Here is a 20613-nt window from a genome sequence, read left to right as displayed (position 1 = left end):
AATTTCTTTTCGCGGCAAAGTCTTTAATTGGACATGGGGAAAAAAAGTCAGTATTTTTATTTATTTTGAATAAATAAAATTCTTCTATTCTGAAATGAATCAAGGGGTTCATTCCACTCACTCAATAGCACGATGGCTACCGTGAGCAGAAGGCCATCTGTCCTCCGAGCCTTTGACTCTTTCCCACGGGAAGCGGAAATAGGTGGCACCCAGCTGAGAAATCGCAGCAAACTTGTAAAAAGAATGACTCCGGTGAGAAACGAGGGTGGCATGCATGTTAATGGATACTTACATAAATGTCTGCACCATAAAATCCATCCTGGTAAACAACACTGCAAGGATGCACACACAAAGAAAAACATTCATATTAGTGCACTTCCCCATGCAGACACACCAACCCCTGCACGGGCCAAGTTAGTCTGGTCACAAGGGCCAGCGAGACACAGGAACCGGGGATCGTTTCCACACTGGTTAAGGAGGCTGGAGACAATGGCAGGCTGTCAGACTGAGGAAAATGAGGCTGGGGTTCGGTGGGGGCCTAGAATCAGGACACGGCGGCAATGCTATGCTGGGCAGTGGGCTTTCCGGAGGGCTGCAGATGCAGACAGGATTCACGTATGTTTCAAGTGGCGCACGCTGATACGAGGATCGGGGTTTGCATTCAGCCAAACCCCTAGCTCCTTCCCAGAAAAACAAATCATCTGCTTAAAATACATGATTGATAAGTATAGGGGTACGGATGTCATGCTTTCAATAAGCATTACAGCTGAATGATCTCAGGGGAGCTGAGATCTAAAGGACTTCAGAGATTTTCTTCTATATTCTTTCACACTCTAATGTTTGGTAATTCCATGTGCCCCTCTATTATGGGAAAGGGAGGGGACTATCTCTAGTTACGTGGTCTGTGAACAGGTATACAGATGTGTGTGCAAGAACACAGGTGTGCATTTGTGTATGTGTGGGATTCATGTACATGTATGCATGCATGCTTGCTCAGTGCCATAGTCGTGTCAAACTCTTTGTGACCCCATGGACTGCAGCCCACCAGGCTCCTCTGTCCATGGGATTTTCCAGGCAAGAATACTGGAGTGGGTTGCCATTTCCTTCTCCAGAGAATCTTACCGATCGAGGAATCGAACACTAGTCTCCTGCATTGAAAGGTGGATTCTTTCACCAGGGGGCCACCCAGGAAGCCCCCAGATTTTTGCATATATGGATGTTTGTTTGTACATGTAAATGCATGTGTGTGCATGTGTTTATGAAAGTAGATACTGTGCATATGATGCATGTAGTAATATGCGTTCGCACATCTATATGTACTCACGTGTCACCTGTGTGCACATGGCTATGTCTGTGTGTACATTCACATAAATTATATCCAGACTGAACAGAACCGCATGTGATGGCCAAGCCTCACAGCGGCTCTCTGATCCCTGGCCACAGAGTCATGCCAGAGAGAAGGGACTTCACAGGAGGGGTAAATACAAGATCCTGGACTTCTCCAGAAGTCTCATGGTTTACCCTGAGCAAAATAGCCAGAAGAAGAGGCTCTGTAACCCTGGGAAACCGGCGTACAATTCCTAAGCATTGAAATGGGTTTAGTGAGGACCCCACATAGCCTGCACACCTCACAGGCTTTTGCCACGATCCCAAGACGTCTCAAATACAAAAACGCGAGTTTCTAAAGGCATGTTTTCCAAAGGGTAGCTGTTGTTATTACAACCTTCCCATGGAGTTTACAGATGATTTATGATTCTGGCAAAGGACCCACGTGCCCCACCGTTGAATGGAGCTGGGGTCCTAACCGAAAACATGATGTCAATTACCCAAGGATTTCAGCAGGTTTCAGGAGCAGAGCACACCAACAGGAAGGCTGAGCACACTGAGAGCCGAGGGAGGCACTGACAACACGTACATGCACACACACACACGGCAGCAACACTGCTTTGCTGGAGAACACCGCATGGGCTTCTCAGAGCTTTTCCGAGTTGAAGGGCTAAACCCCAAGGACCATCGTCTTTAAACAGGGTGCAGAGATTTCACACACTAAGGAGGCTGGTAGGCATGGCTTTCAGCTGTCTTCATTTGGATCAAAAAGGGCTCCTGTTCACAAGAGCCCTTGTCAAGCAGCGTCAAACCCTAATCCCAGATACTGAGTGTGTGGCATCCTGAGCTAGGCTTTGATTTTGCTTTCAACGCTTCCAACATAAAAGGATACTGTCTGCCGGGGGTCAGAAGGCAGGGCTGGCCTCTGCCAACAAGACTGCACCCAGCACTGATCATTCAGCTAGATCAGAGCAGCTCTGAATATTCCTTCATGCCGTCACACCTTTTGCACGTGCTGATCCTGGTGTCGGGACAGCCTCGTCTCCTCATAACCTCCTCCAAAAGCACAGCACCATACGAGAGCCAAATTAGACGGGAAACATGGGCCTCTGGATCACAGCTTCAGCAACCAGCAGCTAGGGGCCCTGGAACTAATGATCTGAGCAACCTGAGCATCATCCCTTCTTTGGCTGCAAAATGGGGAAAGAGGTGAGTAGGTGCCCACATCAAGGGAGGATTATGCAAAGAAGGTGAAAGTGTGAGCCACTCAGTTGTGTCTGACCCTTTGTGACCCCATGGACTGTAGCCTGCCAGGCTCCTCCATCCAGGGAATTCTCCAGACAAGAATACTCGAGTAGGTTGCCATTCTCTTCTCCAAGGGATCTTCCCAACTCAGGGATTCAACTGGGTCTCTTGCATTGCAGGCAGACTCTTATACTGTTTGAGCTATCCAGGAAGCCCAAGGTATCTGCAGTCATAGCTCTAGTCAAAGATTACACTGCTATGAGCTTTATCCAGTGTCCTCCCCCCACCACCAAAACGGAGTTCTTCCTCCTTCCTGTAAATACCAGCCTCACGTTTTCTGACCCTCTGATCCTTGCTTGGTCCAATAATTTTAAATATCAGTCAAATATGAATGGGGCATTTGTGAATGGGGCTCATTTCACCCTGAAAGTTGTACCCAATAGCTTCCTCAACACTGTATCTCATTTGATAGCTAACATATCACTTTCCACCCTGAAGATGTAAATAAGTATCTGCTGAGTGACTCCTGCCCATCAAGGGGGAGGGTTGGCCATTAGGAGGTGACAGAAGGTGACCCAGAGCAATTCTAGGTAGAATCCTCTTCTAGTCATTCAACATCAGTAACTACTGTCAAAGGGGAAGGGAGATCAAATTTAAAAATTGGACCTTGGGAATACCCTGGAAGTCCAGTGGTTAAGACTCAGTGTTTCCATTGCAGGAGGCATAGGTTCAATCCCTCACCAGGGAACTAATATCTCCCAAACAAACAAACACAACTCCTCACAACTAGACTCTGACTTAGAAGACCAGTACAAGAGGCTAGATAGATGATGATGTAAGAGTGAACAATATAATAATATTTAGCCAAATATTAATATAGATTCGAGTATGGGAAGGGATGCGTGCATGCTCAGTGGCTTCAGTCGTGCCCTACTCTTTGTGACCCTGTGGACTGTAGCCTACCAGGTTCCTCTGTCCATGGGATTTTCACAGTCAAGAATACTGGAGTGAGCAGCCATCTCTCTTTCTAGGGGATGTTCCCCACCCAAGGATCAAACCCAAGTCTCTTGTGTTTCCTCCATTGGCAGGTAGGTTCTTTACTGCTGAGCCATCTGGGAAGCCCCGTGTCTGTCCTTTTAGTCTGACCTAGTTATCATGACCCCACCGAGTCCTCAAAATACGCTTATGAGATGGATAATGCTATTATAGCCTCTTCTGACATCAGAAAAGTGAGACAGAGAGAGCTAGGTATTGACAAAGCTGGGACTGTAGCCTAGCTTGTATTGTATTGGCTTCACAGCCCAAACTTTTAATTGCTATGGCAGGCAGCAGTGGTCAGACTTCAGCCAGCATCAGAACCACCTCGAGGGCCCATCAAAACACAGATGGCTGGGCTCCATGCCTAGCCCAGAGGTTCTGAATCAATAGAGCTGGATGCAGAGGGAGGGGGAGGTTGGGTTTAAGAATTTGCATGTTTAACAAGTCCCAGGGGAAGCTGAGGCTTCTGGTCCAAGGACTAAAAAGCTTATTGCCCTGTAGAGCGCCACCCTCCACGTGTCATCTTACATGACATTGGAGAGAATGCTGGAGGCCAGCCTCCTAGCAGGCGTGCGTGCTCAGCGGCTTCAGTTTTCTCCGACTCTTTGTGAACCTATGGACCATAGCCTGCCAGGCTGCTCTGTCCATGGGATTCTCCAGGCAAGAATACTGGAGTGGGGTGCCATGCCCTTCTCCAAGGGATCCTCTCCACCCAGGGTTCGAAACCATTCTCTTACGTCTCCTGCATCAGCAGGCAGGTTCTTAACCACTAGCGCCACCTGGGAAGCCCAGGTCCTATTCTAAATAGGAACTGTTTTCAAGGAAGCTCTTACAAAGACTCATGATGGTTTCCAAGAATGTATTCAAACATTTTTAAAAACCTCACTAAACAGGTGCACTCAAAATAACATAAACGAAGAGAGAGGAGGGTGGGGGGTGATGTCTAATATGGAGCTCTCGATAAATGAGCCATGGCCCCGTACAAGAAAAGAGAGCTACCATCATGCATAGAACAGGTGCAGCCCCATTTTAATGCAGAGGCGGTCGGTCTAGCCATGCAAAGGTAATTGTATTGCTTGTCAGTCACTTTGGGACCGCAATATGCTTTTGCAAGAATGTAATGCGAATGCACATCTCATTTTCTTAGAAAGGTAATAACAGTAGTTAAATATTTGGATGAATGCAAGCAGGGGATGATTGCACTACAGCAAATTAGTTTACGGAAAAGGAAAGAAAGTATGGGATACCCAGACTATACAATCTGTTTGAATAATGTAATATATCCCATCCACCAATATATTCTTAAAGGAAAGGTTATTTAATAATGGTGTATCTTGCTGCCCCTTCCAAATGGAAAAAAAAAAATATTTGTAATGCATTCAAATGCATTAAACCATAGCTGGTTTAGAATGGATATCAGGTGGGTCCATAAACTCACTGGCATTTGTACAGCATTGTGCGGTGTGAGGACACTGACATCTTCCCAGGGAAAAACATATTTTTTAAATTAGATTATCAAAGACATCTGTGACATTCCACTTTCTCCCCCCAAATTTAAGAACTACTCATTTATGGTGTTTGTCTCATAACGCACTCAATGAGGAGGCTTTCTTTTTACTGTGAGAAGTTACATCTTAGAACTGGCTGAGAATTTAAACAAGAACTCACAGCAAAACCAAAAATAAAGCCAAACAGCTAGAGAGAATTCTGAAAGTATTCTGAGAATAGGTGATAATGACTGTAGTTTCTAGTGTTTGTGTTAATTGAGAAAGTTTCTGAGCATCAGATAATAACATCTGAGCATGAGACATTTATAAATTAAAACCAGAAAGCATGGTTGATTCACAGAAAGAAAGGTTCACCCACATAGTTTCACAGGTTTCTTCAGGATCTAACCTGAAAGCACCCACTAAAGTGCTATGTATGGGCTTCATTTTTGTACTGGCCAACTGTATAAAGTTTCTCCCAGGGATCTCACCATATCTTTTTGCATTCAGAGGAGCATAGTCTCCTCAAAATACTTCACGAGGTAACTCTAAGAAGTTTCACATCGATGTGTCCTAACAGGGCTTTCCAGGTGGCTCAGTGGTAAAGAATCTGCCTGCTAAGACAGGAACCACAAGAGACGTGGGTTCAATCCCTGGATTGGGAAGATCCCCAGGAGGAGGAAATGGCAACATACTCCAGTATTCTTGCCTGGAGAATTGCATGGAGAGAGGAGACGGGTGAGCTACAGTCCATGTGGTCACAAAGAATCGGACATGACTGAGCAACTGACCACACATGTGTCATAATTAATGACCTGAGAAAGTTCAGAATACCTTGCTCAAAAATATCCTGAGAGCCAAGATGAAAACCTGTTGCAAAATGCTGGATGTTTCACTTAGAATAATGACAATAATTTAAAAATCTCCTATGGTTCTTTCTATTTCTATCCTCATATAAGATGCCTGTTACACAGTAGGATTGGATACATATGAGCGTGCTAAGTCGATTCAGTCATGTCCGATTGTTTGGGACCCCAGGGACTGTAGCCTGCCAGGCTCCTCTGGGCATGGGATTCTCCAGGCAAGAATACTGGAGTGGGTTGCCGTGCCCTCTTCCAGGGGATCTTCCCAACCTAGGGATCACACCTACTTCTCTTATGTCTCCTGCATTGGCAGGTGGGTAGCTTCCCTTGTGGCTCAGAGGGTAAAGCGTCTGCCTACAGTGCAGCAGACCTGGGTTCGAGCCCTGGGTCAGGAAGATACTCTGGAGAAGGAAATGGCACCCCACTCCAGTACTCTTGCCTAGAAAATCCCTACCGGGCTCCTCCATGGGGTCACAAAGAGCTAGACACGACTGAGCCACTTCACTTCACTTCACTTCTTTACCTTAGCACCACCTGGGAAACCCAGAACTTGCTAAGGGCTGTTTATTAATTAACCAAGAACAAGAACTTGATGAAACCAATCTCATGGGGTTTCGTGGGGAGAGGATTATGGTTTAACCGCTGTCCTGTAACATCTGGTGTTGTACTGAGTCTGGAGTATGTGTTTCTGATGTTTCCACCTGCCATCTTCATCCACAGAGCATCAGCCTACAAGCTCCCTCAGATGGCAATCACTCAATGGGTAATTTCTCCCCAGTGTGAGTCCTAGGAAGACACACTGGACATGGCGTCTGACACTGACTGTGGGATCAAATGCAAGAAGAAATATGGATGACAGGGTCCTTTCAACTCGCTTTGACACTGTTCACTAGTTAATATTTTGTTTCCAATCTACAGATTCCATTAGCCACTTGAAGTACCTCTGTCTGAAGCCATCTCTGTGGCTTACATGGGATGGAGGTCAATTAACAGCAGGCACCCCATCCCACCCCCCACAGCCCCGGGGTAAGTAACTCATGGATGCAGAAATGTGAGTGTTCAACTCAAGCAAAAGGGGACCTTGAGAAAGACAGGAGTATGGGCAGCTAATAAAATTCAATTCCTATCTCAGCAACAACTACAGTAGCTACAGTTCACTTAACACATGCCATCTGATGGAACGGATGGAGCTGTAACCTTACACTCATTTCCCTACTTTGTCCTCTATCAACACTTCAGAGGCAGGTAGAGTCTTTACCCAGCTGCTAAGGCAATTGTGCCTGCAGAGATTAAGTCAGCTACCAAGGGCAGTATGAGACAGAACAGCAGGAGGCAATCTTATCTGCCCGGTAGTTTGTGTCTTTATAGGAGTGCAACAATCCTATTGACTGTGTAGGTATTAGCTTTCTAACTTATCACCCATTCTCATTCAGTTAATGTTGACAATCAATAAGGAGTTAGCTAACGCAACCTAAGGCTTTCCTCTCATTCCTGTGATCCTGGTCCAGGCAGAATTCCCCTCCCCAGGGATGATCATGCATTAATGTCATAATAACTTTCGGTTCAGCTATAAGAGAAAGAGAAGACAAGGCTCTTCATAACCTATGTTTTTTATTCTCTGGGAGGAACTTCAGAAAATGTCAGGATGTGGAGGAAAAAACCAAATCCGTAAAAGGAAATGCATGAATGCCAAGGCACTCTCAGTGAATCTTCCTGGGTGACTGCCGTGATGTTGGATACTTCCAAGGGTCACCCAAGGTTCCACAAAAGTGGCCATGGAGATTCTGTGGATGTTTTCCAAACTCCGCCCCCTCCCCCAAAAGGAAGCTATACATAGACATAGGATAAATGACATATTTTTGGTTGAGATTTTAGTAACAGTGTTTTCAGATTAGATTCTTTACAATAAACAGAAGTTTAGGATGACAGATATGTCTTCAATTGGTGACAAGGGGAATAATAAAGTCTCCCTCCAAAATGCAGTTTGCTAGATGATGGCTTATAAAAAAAGAGGGGATCTCTGAATGTGAGGGAAAATCACAGAATGAGATTTTAGCAGGACAACTTAGGAAATGACTGGATTTTTTCCTGATTGGGTTTTCTTTCCTTTTTTGGTTTTAATTTTTTTTTAAATTATAATAATTTTTAATTGAAGTGTAATTGATTTAGAAGAAGGGGGCGACAGAGGATGAGATGGTTGGATGGCATCACCAATTCAATGGACATGAGTTTGAGCAAACTCTGGCAGATAGTGAAGGACAGGGGAAGCCTGGCGTGCTGCAGTCCATGGGGTCGCAGAGAGTCGGACACGACAGAGTGACTGAACAACAACACTCCCTCAAAAGCCTATCTTACCACTTCCACATGTGTTAAAATCTTTAGCATCTACGGTGTTCCCTGTGCCTGCCTGTAAGAAACTCCTTCAAAGGTGCCATTTGCCTTAGCATCCTCAGCTCATGGAGCTGAGAGAGGCAAAGTTAAACTGAACTGGACTGGAAGAAAGACAGTCAAATCTAGTAACTGGGAAACCAAAGGACTCTGAAGATGAAAAACTACAGGAAACCCACACCATCCCCTGGAACACCTGAATCCTGATGACATCACTTCCTGGAAAGAGACGTGGGTTTTGCAGCTTCTCTGCTGCTTGCTTCAGTCAACACACATCAGGGCTCTCCACTCCAGCCAAGGTCTGCTCTGTGTCCTCCTTGGTGCTCTTTCTTTGAGGATGAACTGCCCCGTCTGCCCCACCCCCTCCACCATGGACTCCTTCAGCTTAAGCCAATGAAGGAACAGGAGCCTTCACTGAAGATGCTGAGTTCACACTTTTTCACTTGGTACCAGTGCACTCCAGACAGTTTATAATCCAGCAAAGCACCCAGGCAACTGGCTGAATTTCCTTCTTTTGACCAGTACTCTGCTCTAATAAAACATGCAGACATGGGCATACACTTCTCTAGCCTTTCTAAAATTTCTAGTCCTCCTGTCTTGAGAATTTTATCTTTCTAAGTGTGATTTCAGAATTCCAGCCATAATACTGCCAGCAAAAAGGCAAAATCTACCATTACAACCAAAATGATTAGGAAGATGGCTGGAATATTAAAGTGAAATCATGTACAAAGCAGTCACCAACAATGTGTTTTACCACTTGGAGACGCCTAAGTCTCTCCCTGGCAAATGTGGCGTTCATTAGTTATGCCTGGTTATTCCTAGCAAAGAACAAGTTCATTACAAGTTAGCAAATTTCAATTTCACAGCAGGTGTGTTATTCAGAGATTTTTTAAAATAAATTGCTCATATGAGGATATTTTTCTGTTTGGTATAGTAATGAGATATCAAGGGTATGTAGACCAAAAGCAACAATTTTCATCTACTGAGGTAAGATAATGATTTTCAGACAAACTAATATGATATAAACATGTAATTTTACATGTATGGCTTATGAATCTTGCTTTAGTCATCACATGAACCCAGAGGGTAATTCTTTCTTTTCTTCATTACTCATTATGTGACCTTGGGAATGTTAAACCTTTGTTTCTGCCTTTCTGGATCTATAAAGTGGGCTCAATACTGTGGACTGGAGATAATCACTATAAAATCAATGATTCCTCACAACACATGGTCAGATATAAAAGGCTTAGGACACACAAATGTATTATTTTGGAGGACTGTGAGAATTTAAGGTCAATTCATTCTTGGTTTGCTATCATCCTCCACCTTTTCAGTAAAAAAAACAAACAAAAAAAAAACCACAACTTTTTTGCAGTAGAAGCTCAGAATTCATCTAAATCTAATGATTATTTAAGAAATGATGGACATTGTCTTATTTCTCTGCTTTTATTTCCCCTTCCTGATGATTTCATAGAGTCTCATTTCTTAATAGCCTTAACTTTATTTCTGTGTATTTGTTTTTAAAACACCTCAAATGCTCTACTCTGGAATGGGTGAGATATGAATAAATAATGAACAGAGCGTCTCCCTTTGTCATCAACATAATAGACATGATCTAGGCTTATTCCGGTTTTCTAAAAGACAGATTAGCTAAAGAGCTATAGAAAATGCTTTTAACCCTTTCACACAGTCCTGAATATAACTAGATTCTTTCTGGAGACCAGAAAGCCAGTCCTTGGCCAGAGAAGGCTTGTGCCAGACTGTGCTGGGTATTGCTGAGTTTTCCTTGTGTGTGTGCGCGCTCAGTCATTTCAGTTGTGTCCAGCTCTTTGTGATCGCACGGATTGTAGCCCTCCAGGCTCCTCTGTGGGATTTTCCAGGCAAAAATCCTGGAGTGGGTTGCCATGCCCTCCTCCAGGGGCTCTTTCCGACCCCGGGATCAAACCTGAGTCTCCTGGATTGGCAGGCAGGTTCTTTACCACTGAGCCACTGGGGAAGCCGCATTTGGATCCTGGTAACTCTTTGTGTTGGGGGACTGGACGGGGGGCCATCCTGTGCTTTGTAAGATTTTTAGCAGCATCCCCAGCCTCCACCCAGTAGATGCTATCACAACAACCAAAAAGGTCTCTAGACTTTCCCAGTGTCCTGTGAAGACTATTGCTTGAGGGACTTCCCTCTCTCCGACTCCAGGGGGCCAGAATATTCTAATATTCTAGAAGGATTCCTAACAACACACCAGGAACCCAGAATGTACCAGGAAGATTCCTAATAGCAAAGCAGAAAGGGTAGCACTTTGAAACTGCAGCCCATTATACCAGTACTATTTTTTTTTTTTAATAGCATTCACCACTATTCCTTGAGATTCACTTGGCAACAGTAAAGTCCATGCAGAGAAAGACCAAACGGGCCATGGGGAACAAATTAATCTGCAAACAAATTCTCCTCAAAGAGGGAAAAAGGAAAGCAAAACCATTTTGGAAAAATCCCACGCAATGAGTCAATTCCAATTTCTTTGAGCTTCAAGAGTACACCTCCTCACCTAATTTTCTCTTCTGGGCCAAAAGTTCATACACCTTGAAGTACCGGATATCTTTGGGGAAGGGGACAAGGCCACCCTGGTGATTTTTCCATCTTAAACCCTCCCCGTCCCCCAACAGAGAGACTCAAGGGGCGTATGTGATCCAACCTCCTTAATCACCAGATGTTTGCAATCATCAGAAAGACGTCTTGGGCTGTAACCATTTCTCTGTTCTCCAGCATTCAGTCTCAAAGAGAATTTCCATAACAACATGTGACATGTAGAATGCTTAAAGGCACCAACCATGACAAGACAAATTACACTCATTTTTCAAGACTCTGCAAGGTGCTGTACTGCAAGCGGGCGGGCTGCATGCTGGGCGGTTCCGGAGGGGCGGTCAAGGCGGGCACGCACTCCATCGCAGGCAGGGATTGGGGCGAGGGCTGGCGTGCTGGGGCGGGAGGCCCACCCGCGGTGGGGGGCTCCCCACTTACCCGCCGTAGGCCGGGATCGGGGGCGGGGGCGCTGCGGCCCGAAAGGTGTTGTACACGGTGCGGCCACGGCCACGCAGGTGCGCCCCTCGGTAGGCGGCCGCCGCCGTGGCGGCTGGATACGGGAAGCCGGGCACTGTGGGCGAGAGGAGAGAACACAAGGTTCAGATCGAGCCTGCCTGTGGGGGAACTGTCCCGCCTCAACACACACACCCAGGACCCTGCTCCCCGTAGGCCAGGGCTGGACACCCGCACCCCTTCCTTCCAGGAATCAGACTTCTAAAGGCAGGCTGGAGGAAGGAGACCAAGGTTCGATTCCACAGAGGATGGGCTTACGCAGTCAGTGATCCCTGGGACCAATATCGAGGACAAACATCCACAAAGGATTCTAACAGGGGAAATGCTCACTGCATAAACTTAACTTTTTAAAAAGGGAGACTGCAAGATGTGTGTGTACTGGGTTCTCACATCTGCCTATCATCTATTAACATGCATACCTGGCCAATATAGGTATTGCGCATGATACGTATGTGGATGAGCATGCAATACGCATAGGTGTATATGTACACATACAGTGAAGTGAAAGTCGCTCAGTTGTGTCCGGCTCTTTGTGACCCTGTGGACTATACAGTCCATGGAATTCTCCAGGCCAGAATACTGGAGAGGGTAGCCATTCCCTTCTCCAGGGGATCTTCCCAACCCCGGGATCAAACTGAGGTCTCCTGCATTGCAGGCGGATTCTTTACCAGCTGAGCCACAAGGAAAGCCCTATTATGTATATGTGTGTATATAAAGTATTCGTGGGTGTTAGTGTGCATATCACATGTATGTGTGTGTGTGTATGGGAATATGTATACATGCCTATTTATATATACGTGCATATGTATACAATTAGATACGCAAATACATACATACTTCAATGTGTTTGTAGTTATCTGTGAGGCTAAAATTCATGAGAAAATGTTACTTGTCTACTCATAGCTTTTCTCCATTCGGTTTTATCTTTTTTCCCATATTTTCCTTTAGGTATCTAAGGTTGCTTCTTGTTCAGTTGATAAGTCACGTCTGACTCTTTTGTGACCCCATGGACTGCAGCCTGCCAGGCTCCTCTGTCCGTGTGATTGCCCACACAAGAATACTGGACTAGTTGCCATTTCCTTCTCCAGGGGATCTTCCCAGTTGAGGGATAGAACCCGAGTCTCCTGCAGCTCTTGCATTGACAGGTGGATTCTTTACTGCTGAGTCACAGGGGGAGAACTAATGAACCTATATTGCTGGTTAAAATGTTTTAATTGAAATGCACTGTACCTACAGACAAGTGTATGCATCAGACGTGTATAGACTCCTCATGCTCCTGTGGACAAATCACTACTAAGACCCCATCAGCCCCCTCTCCATTTACATAGCTTATAAAACCATTTATACAACAACCATAACCACAGAGAAGTACGGGGACTCAACTCTGAAAGAGAAAGTGTGGGCAGGGTTATCTTCCCAGGGGTGGTGGTGTGGAAATTCTCTGAACCAAGTGACTCGGTCAAGAGTCGGGAGGGAAAGTAAGCCTGATGCTCAAGACCCATGATAATTAACACAGCTTCCTCTGCCTGGGATGCCCTTCCTCCCAGGATGTCTGCAAATCCTAGTGCATCAGGTCCATGAAACCCTGATGACATCACCCCGCCTTGCTGCTCTTTCTAGACCCTGAATCGCAGGCTCCCACCATACTGGTCATGCCCGTCCCGTCCCACTCTCAGCAGGCACTGTTACCCGCAGTGAATCCCACGGAGGGGATGCTCTTTTAGGAAAATACATTTGGAAGGCCACTGTCCCAGGAGATCTATTAATATATTAGAGGCTCAGAAAGTCCTAAGGTAAGGGAAGTGTGCGCATGCGTGCCAAGTCGCTTCAGCTGTGTCTGACCCTTTTCAACTATAGCCTACCAGGCTCCTCCGTCCATGGGACTTCCCAGGCAAGAATACTGGGTTAGTTGCCATTTCCTTCTACAGGGGGGTCTTCCCAACCCAAGGATCAAACCCACATCTCTTATGTCTCCTGCATTGGCTGGAGAGCTCTTTCTCACTAGCGCCACCTGGGAAGTGCATTAACACCATTAACGCAGCAACCCCAGACTTCATTTCTCCAGGAACTCTAGTTCAGAGAATACCCAGCCTCTGGCTACTGGTCTGGAAAAGAAAATAACTTATTCATTACGTTTACCTCTTCTACTCATCAGCCAGCTTCTTGAGGGCCCCCATCGTATCCCATTCATCCTTGCATTTCCCCGTGCATTCCCCCCCAATGTCAGCAGAAGCCCCCTGATTTTGTCCACAGCAGGTTCTAGATATTGGACACAGTTGATTCTGGATGACTTAAAGACCAGTGAATAAAGCTTTGGGATGTGGTCCAACCAAATGACTGATGGACTATCCATTCTTTCCTTGATCCTTTCTCTCCTCTCACCCTGTTTACCTAACAGGAGCTTGACGTATCTCCTGTTAGAGAGGGAGACAGGTGGAATGAACAAGAACCAGGATGGGTTTCCTCGTGTCCACAGCCCTGTCTCCCCTGCTCCGTCTCTCTTGGGATTTTAGACAGTATTGGTAGCAACATGCAAGGCTGGGAAGGACCCAGCTTCTCTTGGTCTAATTGGAAGATAAAGGCTCGGAGAGGCCTCAGCCCAGGAGGCTCTTTCCCAGAGGCAAGGCAACACATCCAAGCTGCCCTCTCCCAGAGCATGTATTTTGCCGAATTCCTAACCTCTCACAGGGTGTTGTGTGTCATATTATCTTAAAGTTGCGTCCGTCTACATCCAAACAGCCTTCCTCCCTGCCATCATGTTCAAGAGCGGAAGCCCTCCACAGACAGGTGGTTGCCCAGGGGGAAGGGGTTCAGAAAGGGATGGACAGGGAGGTGGGAGTTAGGAGATGTAAGGCTTTATATGCAGGATGAATAAACACCAAGGTCCTACTGTATAGCACGGGGAGCTATATCCAGTATCCTGGGATAAGTCATAATGGAAAACATAATTAAAAAAGAATATCAGAAAACAGACTCTGTAGGACTCCAATTACTTTAGACCATGAAATTTTTTTGCACCTTGTTTTATGTCCCTGGATATGTTCCAGTGTCTCCTAGTTTATAGTCTATGGGAACTTGAATAGAATTTGTATCCTGCTGTTGTGTGAAAACTGTATAAAGCTTCACTATATTGAATTGGTTCACGGTGCTTTTCAGGTCTACTGTATGCTTCTACTCTTGTGTCTACTCATTCTATCAATTTTTGAGTTTGATATGGAAACTCCAATTAAAAATATTAACTTATCTACTTTAAAAATAATCGTAGCATATAGTGGAACTACATGTAATTTTGTTCTGTATTTTCCAAGTTTCTTGTAATTGTGTTATCATGCTTTCATAGTTTAAAAAAATTAAAGGAAAGAGGAAAATATATCTGTACAATATATGAAAAAGAATGTGTGTAACTGAATAACTCTGCTGTACAGCATAAAGTACCACAGTATTGTAAATCAACACTTCAATAAAAAGAAAGAAATAAATAAAAAGAGTAGGAGCCCTGCACTCCATCAGCTCCCCTTACTCCCAGAGTTCTTGGACAGTGGGTTTGTAGCTGCATGTCGGTGGCAGGAGGCTGGGGAGGAAAGGAAGTGGGATTTCCCACAGCAGTTATTCCCAATCCTATATTCATGGGATTGCACAGACTGGACTATAACTCGTGAACTGGAAGTTGAAGACAGACTGACTACCATCTGGAATTCTTCATGTGTTCTTGAATAGCCAACAGCCAGCCTGTTTCTTGGATTCTACCATATCCTTCTCTGATGATGCTAGTAAAATGCTAGGATGGTAGAACCAAGCCAGAATGATTTTCTCTCTCTATTTATGTCCTTTATTACCCAGAAGACCATCCAGGTTATTTCTTAACCTTTTAAAAAAATTGTCAGTCAAGACAAATCATATAGCAGTACTTAACTCTCAGCTTGCCAGCCCCTCAGCATCCATGCTTCTTAGCTGGTGTTTCAGCTGTGCTCAGCTGAGTGTGATTCTTTGTGACCCCATGGACTGTAGCCCTCCAGGCTCCTCTGTCCATGGGATTCTCCAGGCAAGGATACTGGGGTGGGCTGCATGTCCTCCTCCAGGGGACCTTCCCGACCCAGAGACAGAACCCGCAGCTGCTGCATTTCTTGCACTGACAGGTGGATTCTTTACCAGTGTGCCATCTGGGAAGCCCAACTACTATTCTTGAAATTGCGAAGAGGTATCAACCTCAACAGGGGAAGCAGGGCAATCCTAATATCCTAAAAGGCCAGGAGTTGTGAGATAGGAGATGTTGGTTTCAACACTGGGGAGAAAAGGAGAGAGCGAGCCTTTGATTCCAACGTGATCTTGCCACAGTTCAAATATTAAGTTTGCAGAGGAACACCCTGGATTTTGAAATAAAGCAAATGAAAAATTCACAATCTGGCAGAGCAGCTGGTTGCCTGTGTGAGGAAACGCAGTAATTATGCTGACCCATTCATTATCGTTGGCTGCGGCACGGAGTGAGCCAGACAAGATCCCTCTCAGCGACAAGCAGGTTTTACAATAATTCTTGGAGGATTTAGATGTTGAGATAGAACATGAAACAGAAGCTCGGCAGTAGAGCGAGGGGAGTGCAAGCTGCTAGAAGGGGAAAGCCAGGATGCCGCTATGTACCCTCTTTGCTGCAGGGAGAAAATAGCCTTCTCAGTGCAGGATAAGGGATTTGTAGGTCTTCGTACCAAGCTCTTTGGGCTGCTCCAAGCAGGGCGCATTAAAGAGATTCTGGATGTTATAGGAGCAAGGGAAGGATGGCACATCAACTTCCTGGGAGGCCAAGTGCCCTCAGGTAAGATAAGGAGCCACCTGATGCGAAGAGCTGACTCAATGGAAAAGATCCTGATGCAGGGAAAAATTGAAGGCAAAAGGAGAAGGGGGCAGCGGAGGGTGAAATGGTTGGATGGCATCACCAACTCAATGGACATGTTGTCATTGTTCAGTCACTCAGTCATGTTTGACTCTCTGCGACCCCATGGACTGCAGCATGCCAGGCTTCTCGGTCCTTCACCATCTCCCGGAGCTTGCTCAAACTCATGTCCATCGAGTCAGTGATGCCATCCAACCATCTCATCCTCTGTTGTCCCCTTCTCCTGCCTTCAATCTTTCCCAGCATCAAGGCCTTTTCTAATGAGTCAGTTCTTCACATCAGGTGGTCAAATGGTTGGAGCTTCAGCTTCAGCATCAGTCCTTCCAATGAATATTCAGGAATGAATGTGAGCAAACTCCAGGAGACAGTGAAGGACAGGGGAGCCTGCAGTCCATGGGGTTGCAAAGAGTCGGACATGACTTAGCGACTAAACAACCACAACAAATTGTAACAGGGGCTTCCTGTTACAGGAGCAGGCATGTAAGTCTCCCAGATGGATGTCTGCTCAGCTATCCCTTCTTGTTGCCGTCTAGAGCTGGCCAAGGGGTCTCTTCATGAAGTCTCTAGTTAATCACTGTCATTGATGAATATTCCCTTCTCTTCCCCTCTTCTCTCCCTCCCTCCCTCATTCCTGAAACCAAACAGGACCCAGTGGGGCTCCTGGGCACAGAAGCCTTTCTGTGTTTCCCATTCCTTGATTACAGGAAATTGGCTTCATTCAGCCTCCAAGACTTTCCCTGAGTTCCAACAGGCAGGTTCAAACAGTTGCTAATTAGGGAAGGGAGGGGATGCAGAGACAAGCAGCAGCAGCCCAGAAACAGCAGTGCAGCCTTTCGGGGTAGGGTCTCGGCTCCTCCTTAAGGGATACACATAATAATATCCTTGAGTTGTTTTGCAGATTCAGAAACCCCCACCAGGTGGGAGAAGTTAACTGCATGCTGCCCACCAGCACACAGACCCCAGACCAGTTGGAAACAGAAAATTGGTGATGCTGACTTCCACCAACCAATCAGAAGGATGTCCAGGAGCTAGTCAGGCTTTCCTCCTCTTTGAACCATTACCATAAAACTCCTCACCACCCCCTCCAGGTCAGGACACACAGTTTTGAGGGCAGTAGCCCACTGTGGCCCTCTTGCCTGCAAAGCAACAAAGCTATTCTTTTCTATTTCATCCAAAACTCTCTGAGATTGAAGTCGGTGTCAAGGTACACAGAATGGATTAGGCATCCATTCCTTCCTCCCTCCCTTTTATTTTGTAATCTCCTTCCGAAGAAGCCTACCCCAAATCTTCCTGGGCGTACTAGCAATCAAGTAACTTGGATCACAGATATGAAGGGAAAAAAATACTCTCACCATAGCTAAAACGCAAGCTCCATGTGGGCAGTGTTTTTCATCTGTTCTGCTCTTTGATTTAGGAAATTGCCTAGCACAGCAAGGTGTCAGCTACCTAATACCATGCCTGGACAAGCTTTGATGATGAACCCATGTTAGTCTCCTTCAAAAGGACCATAACCCTGTCCTTTATAAAAAGCATGCTGCCCAAGATTTGCAGGAACACAGTGTGCAAATAATACATCAGATCTCAATCATCTTTATAAAAACTGCTACACCCATACTCAGAAGATGCTATCCTGACCCAAAAATAGCAACCAGACTTGGAATATGTGTGATTCTGATGAAAAGGGAAATGATTTGGGTAAATGCTCTACACTGGGAATTATTGCCCATCCTCATTCACTTAAATTCACCTTTATTGCTGCACAGCATTAGGGTTTGGAGATTGGTTTCTTGTTCTTAGATAAGTTGAGCTCAAACTCCCCCCACCCCCAGACAGGTGGTACCCATCTGGTCAGTAAAAGGTATTTGGTTGTGTTCCTTCTTGCACACAGCCCCACATGGAGCTCCCTAGCAACCCAGCAAATCTCAGTCTTTATGCAACAAGGAACACTGGAAAATAGCAATCCTTATAATCCCTACCTTGCCTGACTGACAGCTGTGCCTTCTGCGTTTCTTCCTGTCTCCATGAGAGGATATCCCCACTACGGCTGGCTCAGGACAGTGTGGCTCTCTTGTCTTGCAACTAAGACAAATGGTCAAATTCAAGGGCAAAATACCACAACTGTCTGTCAAGCTTCCTTTAGACTCTGGTGGGATGGTAGGAGCTGATCTATTTATTTTTACTTGCCTACTGGGTCTGCTGGCTTATAGAGCATGGTTAACTGCATATGTGAAGCGTATACTTAGGTGATTAGGATATAGGTTGAACAAAACCAAAATGGCTTTATCCTTGAACCATGTGAAAAGAATGTAATGTGCTGTACTAAGTCACTCAGTTGTGTCTGACTCTTTGTGACTCCATGAACTGCCACCCACCAGGCTCCTCTCTGTCCATGGGATTTCCCAGGCAAGAATACTGGAATGGGTTGCCATTTCCTCCTCCAGGGGATCTTCCAGACCCAGGGATCGAACTCAAATCCTGTGTTTCCTGCATTGCAAGCAGATTCTCTTACCTGCTGAGCCATCAGACTTTCCTATATGTTGCCTATAGCCTAAAATACATGGGATTGCCCGTTCTCAAGGCTCTCATCTTTAAGGGTATAACACTTTTCCATTCATATGGAGATAAAAAGTTGCAAAACAGAGAATAACATTTGTCTTGTTGGAAGTTTGCAGGAATATAGTGATCAGACCTACATGGAGCGTTACAAGAACAAAGGATTCTGACATCAAGAAGCTTGCAACAACCGACCAAGTACCTCCCTCACCTTGCCTTTACAAATGCTTTGCTGAAGCACTTCAGAGAATTCGGGGTGTTTTGAGTCACGCCTTCTCCTTGCATTGCCCTGCAGGCCAATAAACCTTTCCTGCACCCAAGCTCTGACATTTAGGTATTGTTTGGTCTCACTGTACTTTGGTCACATGAACTTGGGTTTCGTAACAAGAAGACTTCTTAATTATGTGTTTCCATTGCAGCATGACTTGTCTCTTCTGTCGAAAGTTATGTCATCTATCAATACCCCAGTTCAGGAGTTTGGATGCAGGAAGTGGGCAATGCGTGTTTAAGAAATCCAATGCAAAAGGCCAAGGGGAAACGCACAATGTCCTGTTCACTACCGAAACAGAGTAAATCGATGCTAACAAAAGTCATTCAACCTGTCACCCTGTCCAATATTTGTAAATGCCTCTTTGTTAATTAAAGACCAATGTTTGAAAGCAAAGACACCAAATTAGAGGCATTTCTGAACCCCAATGCTGGAGTTTGATTTTTTTTTTCCTAGTTGAACTTCACGTTAATAAGCATGTAAACAGACCATCAATGGCAAACAATGGAAAGTATTCAGGCTGCTTCATGGGTACCAAATAAATCCTTAGTTCTTGGCATGAGGGAGACAAGGGAGGGGGAAAAAAAGCACAGGTTCATTATACTGGAAACGTTCCCTCTTTAACCTGCTCCAGCATGAATCAAAGTGAAAAATCTGGTATCACTGCAATGAAAATTGGATTTAGCTCATAAGCTAAAAATGAGTTTCTCTCCAAGAAAACAGGGCCTGAGCTTCTGGAGCAAATGCCAACTGCTCATCTCGTTGACACCTCGACATCCGCAGCCCACCCACTCCCAACCTTCAGCTAGATTTATATCCAGAGCAGAGAGGGGCGAGGTTAGCAGAGCAACCGTCTCAGCTCTCAGGAATAAGGAGTTCTCCACCGCTGAACTCAATGAAACGGAAACTTCAGGGCCGTAACCAGAGGCATGCTGTGATGTGCTCAAGTATCAAGGCAAATCAACATTTTTAAAGGGAAGATGTGTGGGTGTATCAACCAGACAAATGGGCCATTTACCAAAGTGTCAACTGCTTATTGCCTCTCTCCCCCGCAAGACAGAGGCCCCCACCTCCCACCTCCGAGGAGCTCGGAGTTCAATGTATTTACAGTGACGAACGCGTGATCCCTTCCCTCTGTCTCTTTTACGAATGCGGTGCTTACCTTCGAAAATAAACACAAATGAGATCATCTCAGCAAGCCCGGAAATCCCAAGAGAAGGAACACAACAAAACCCGTGGAAAATACTTGAGGGTTATAAACTGCATATTAAAGTTTTAGAGCTCTGGGAGAAATGGAAGAACAGCAGATGCAAAACCCGACAGGGGGCAGACTGCATCAAAACCATAAAAATATACAACTGCTTTAACGGGCAATTATTCTTTGCATTTGTGCATGGGTTTGAATTTGCATGAAGTTGCCAGATGCCCGGAAAAGGTGTGCTGTTTAGGATGGATGGGGGTGGGGAAAGCTCT

At 45.5% G+C, this 20613-nt stretch overlaps 1 protein-coding gene across 23 annotated transcripts in view; it reads right to left on the bottom strand.

Annotated features, from left to right (window-relative positions):
- Positions 1-20613, bottom strand: part of RBFOX1 (RNA binding fox-1 homolog 1) — a 2416982-nt gene that overhangs the window by 55290 nt on the left and 2341079 nt on the right. For 15 of the 23 annotated variants that reach the window (XM_060406050.1, XM_060406058.1, XM_060406056.1 and 12 more), the window contains 2 exons: positions 11360-11492; positions 293-332 (listed from right to left, as the gene is read on the bottom strand). In XM_060406050.1, the coding sequence (XP_060262033.1) occupies positions 293-332; positions 11360-11492 (173 nt within the window). The remainder of the gene's footprint in view (positions 1-292; positions 333-11359; positions 11493-20613) is intronic. The other 8 variants (XM_060406049.1, XM_060406057.1, XM_060406055.1 and 5 more) reach the window with 1 other exon arrangement.

The sequence above is a fragment of the Ovis aries genome, chromosome 24 (genome assembly GCF_016772045.2).
Source record: "Ovis aries strain OAR_USU_Benz2616 breed Rambouillet chromosome 24, ARS-UI_Ramb_v3.0, whole genome shotgun sequence".
NCBI classification, from domain to species: Eukaryota; Metazoa; Chordata; class Mammalia; order Artiodactyla; family Bovidae; genus Ovis; species Ovis aries.
This window is presented reverse-complemented; position numbering and strand designations above follow the sequence as displayed.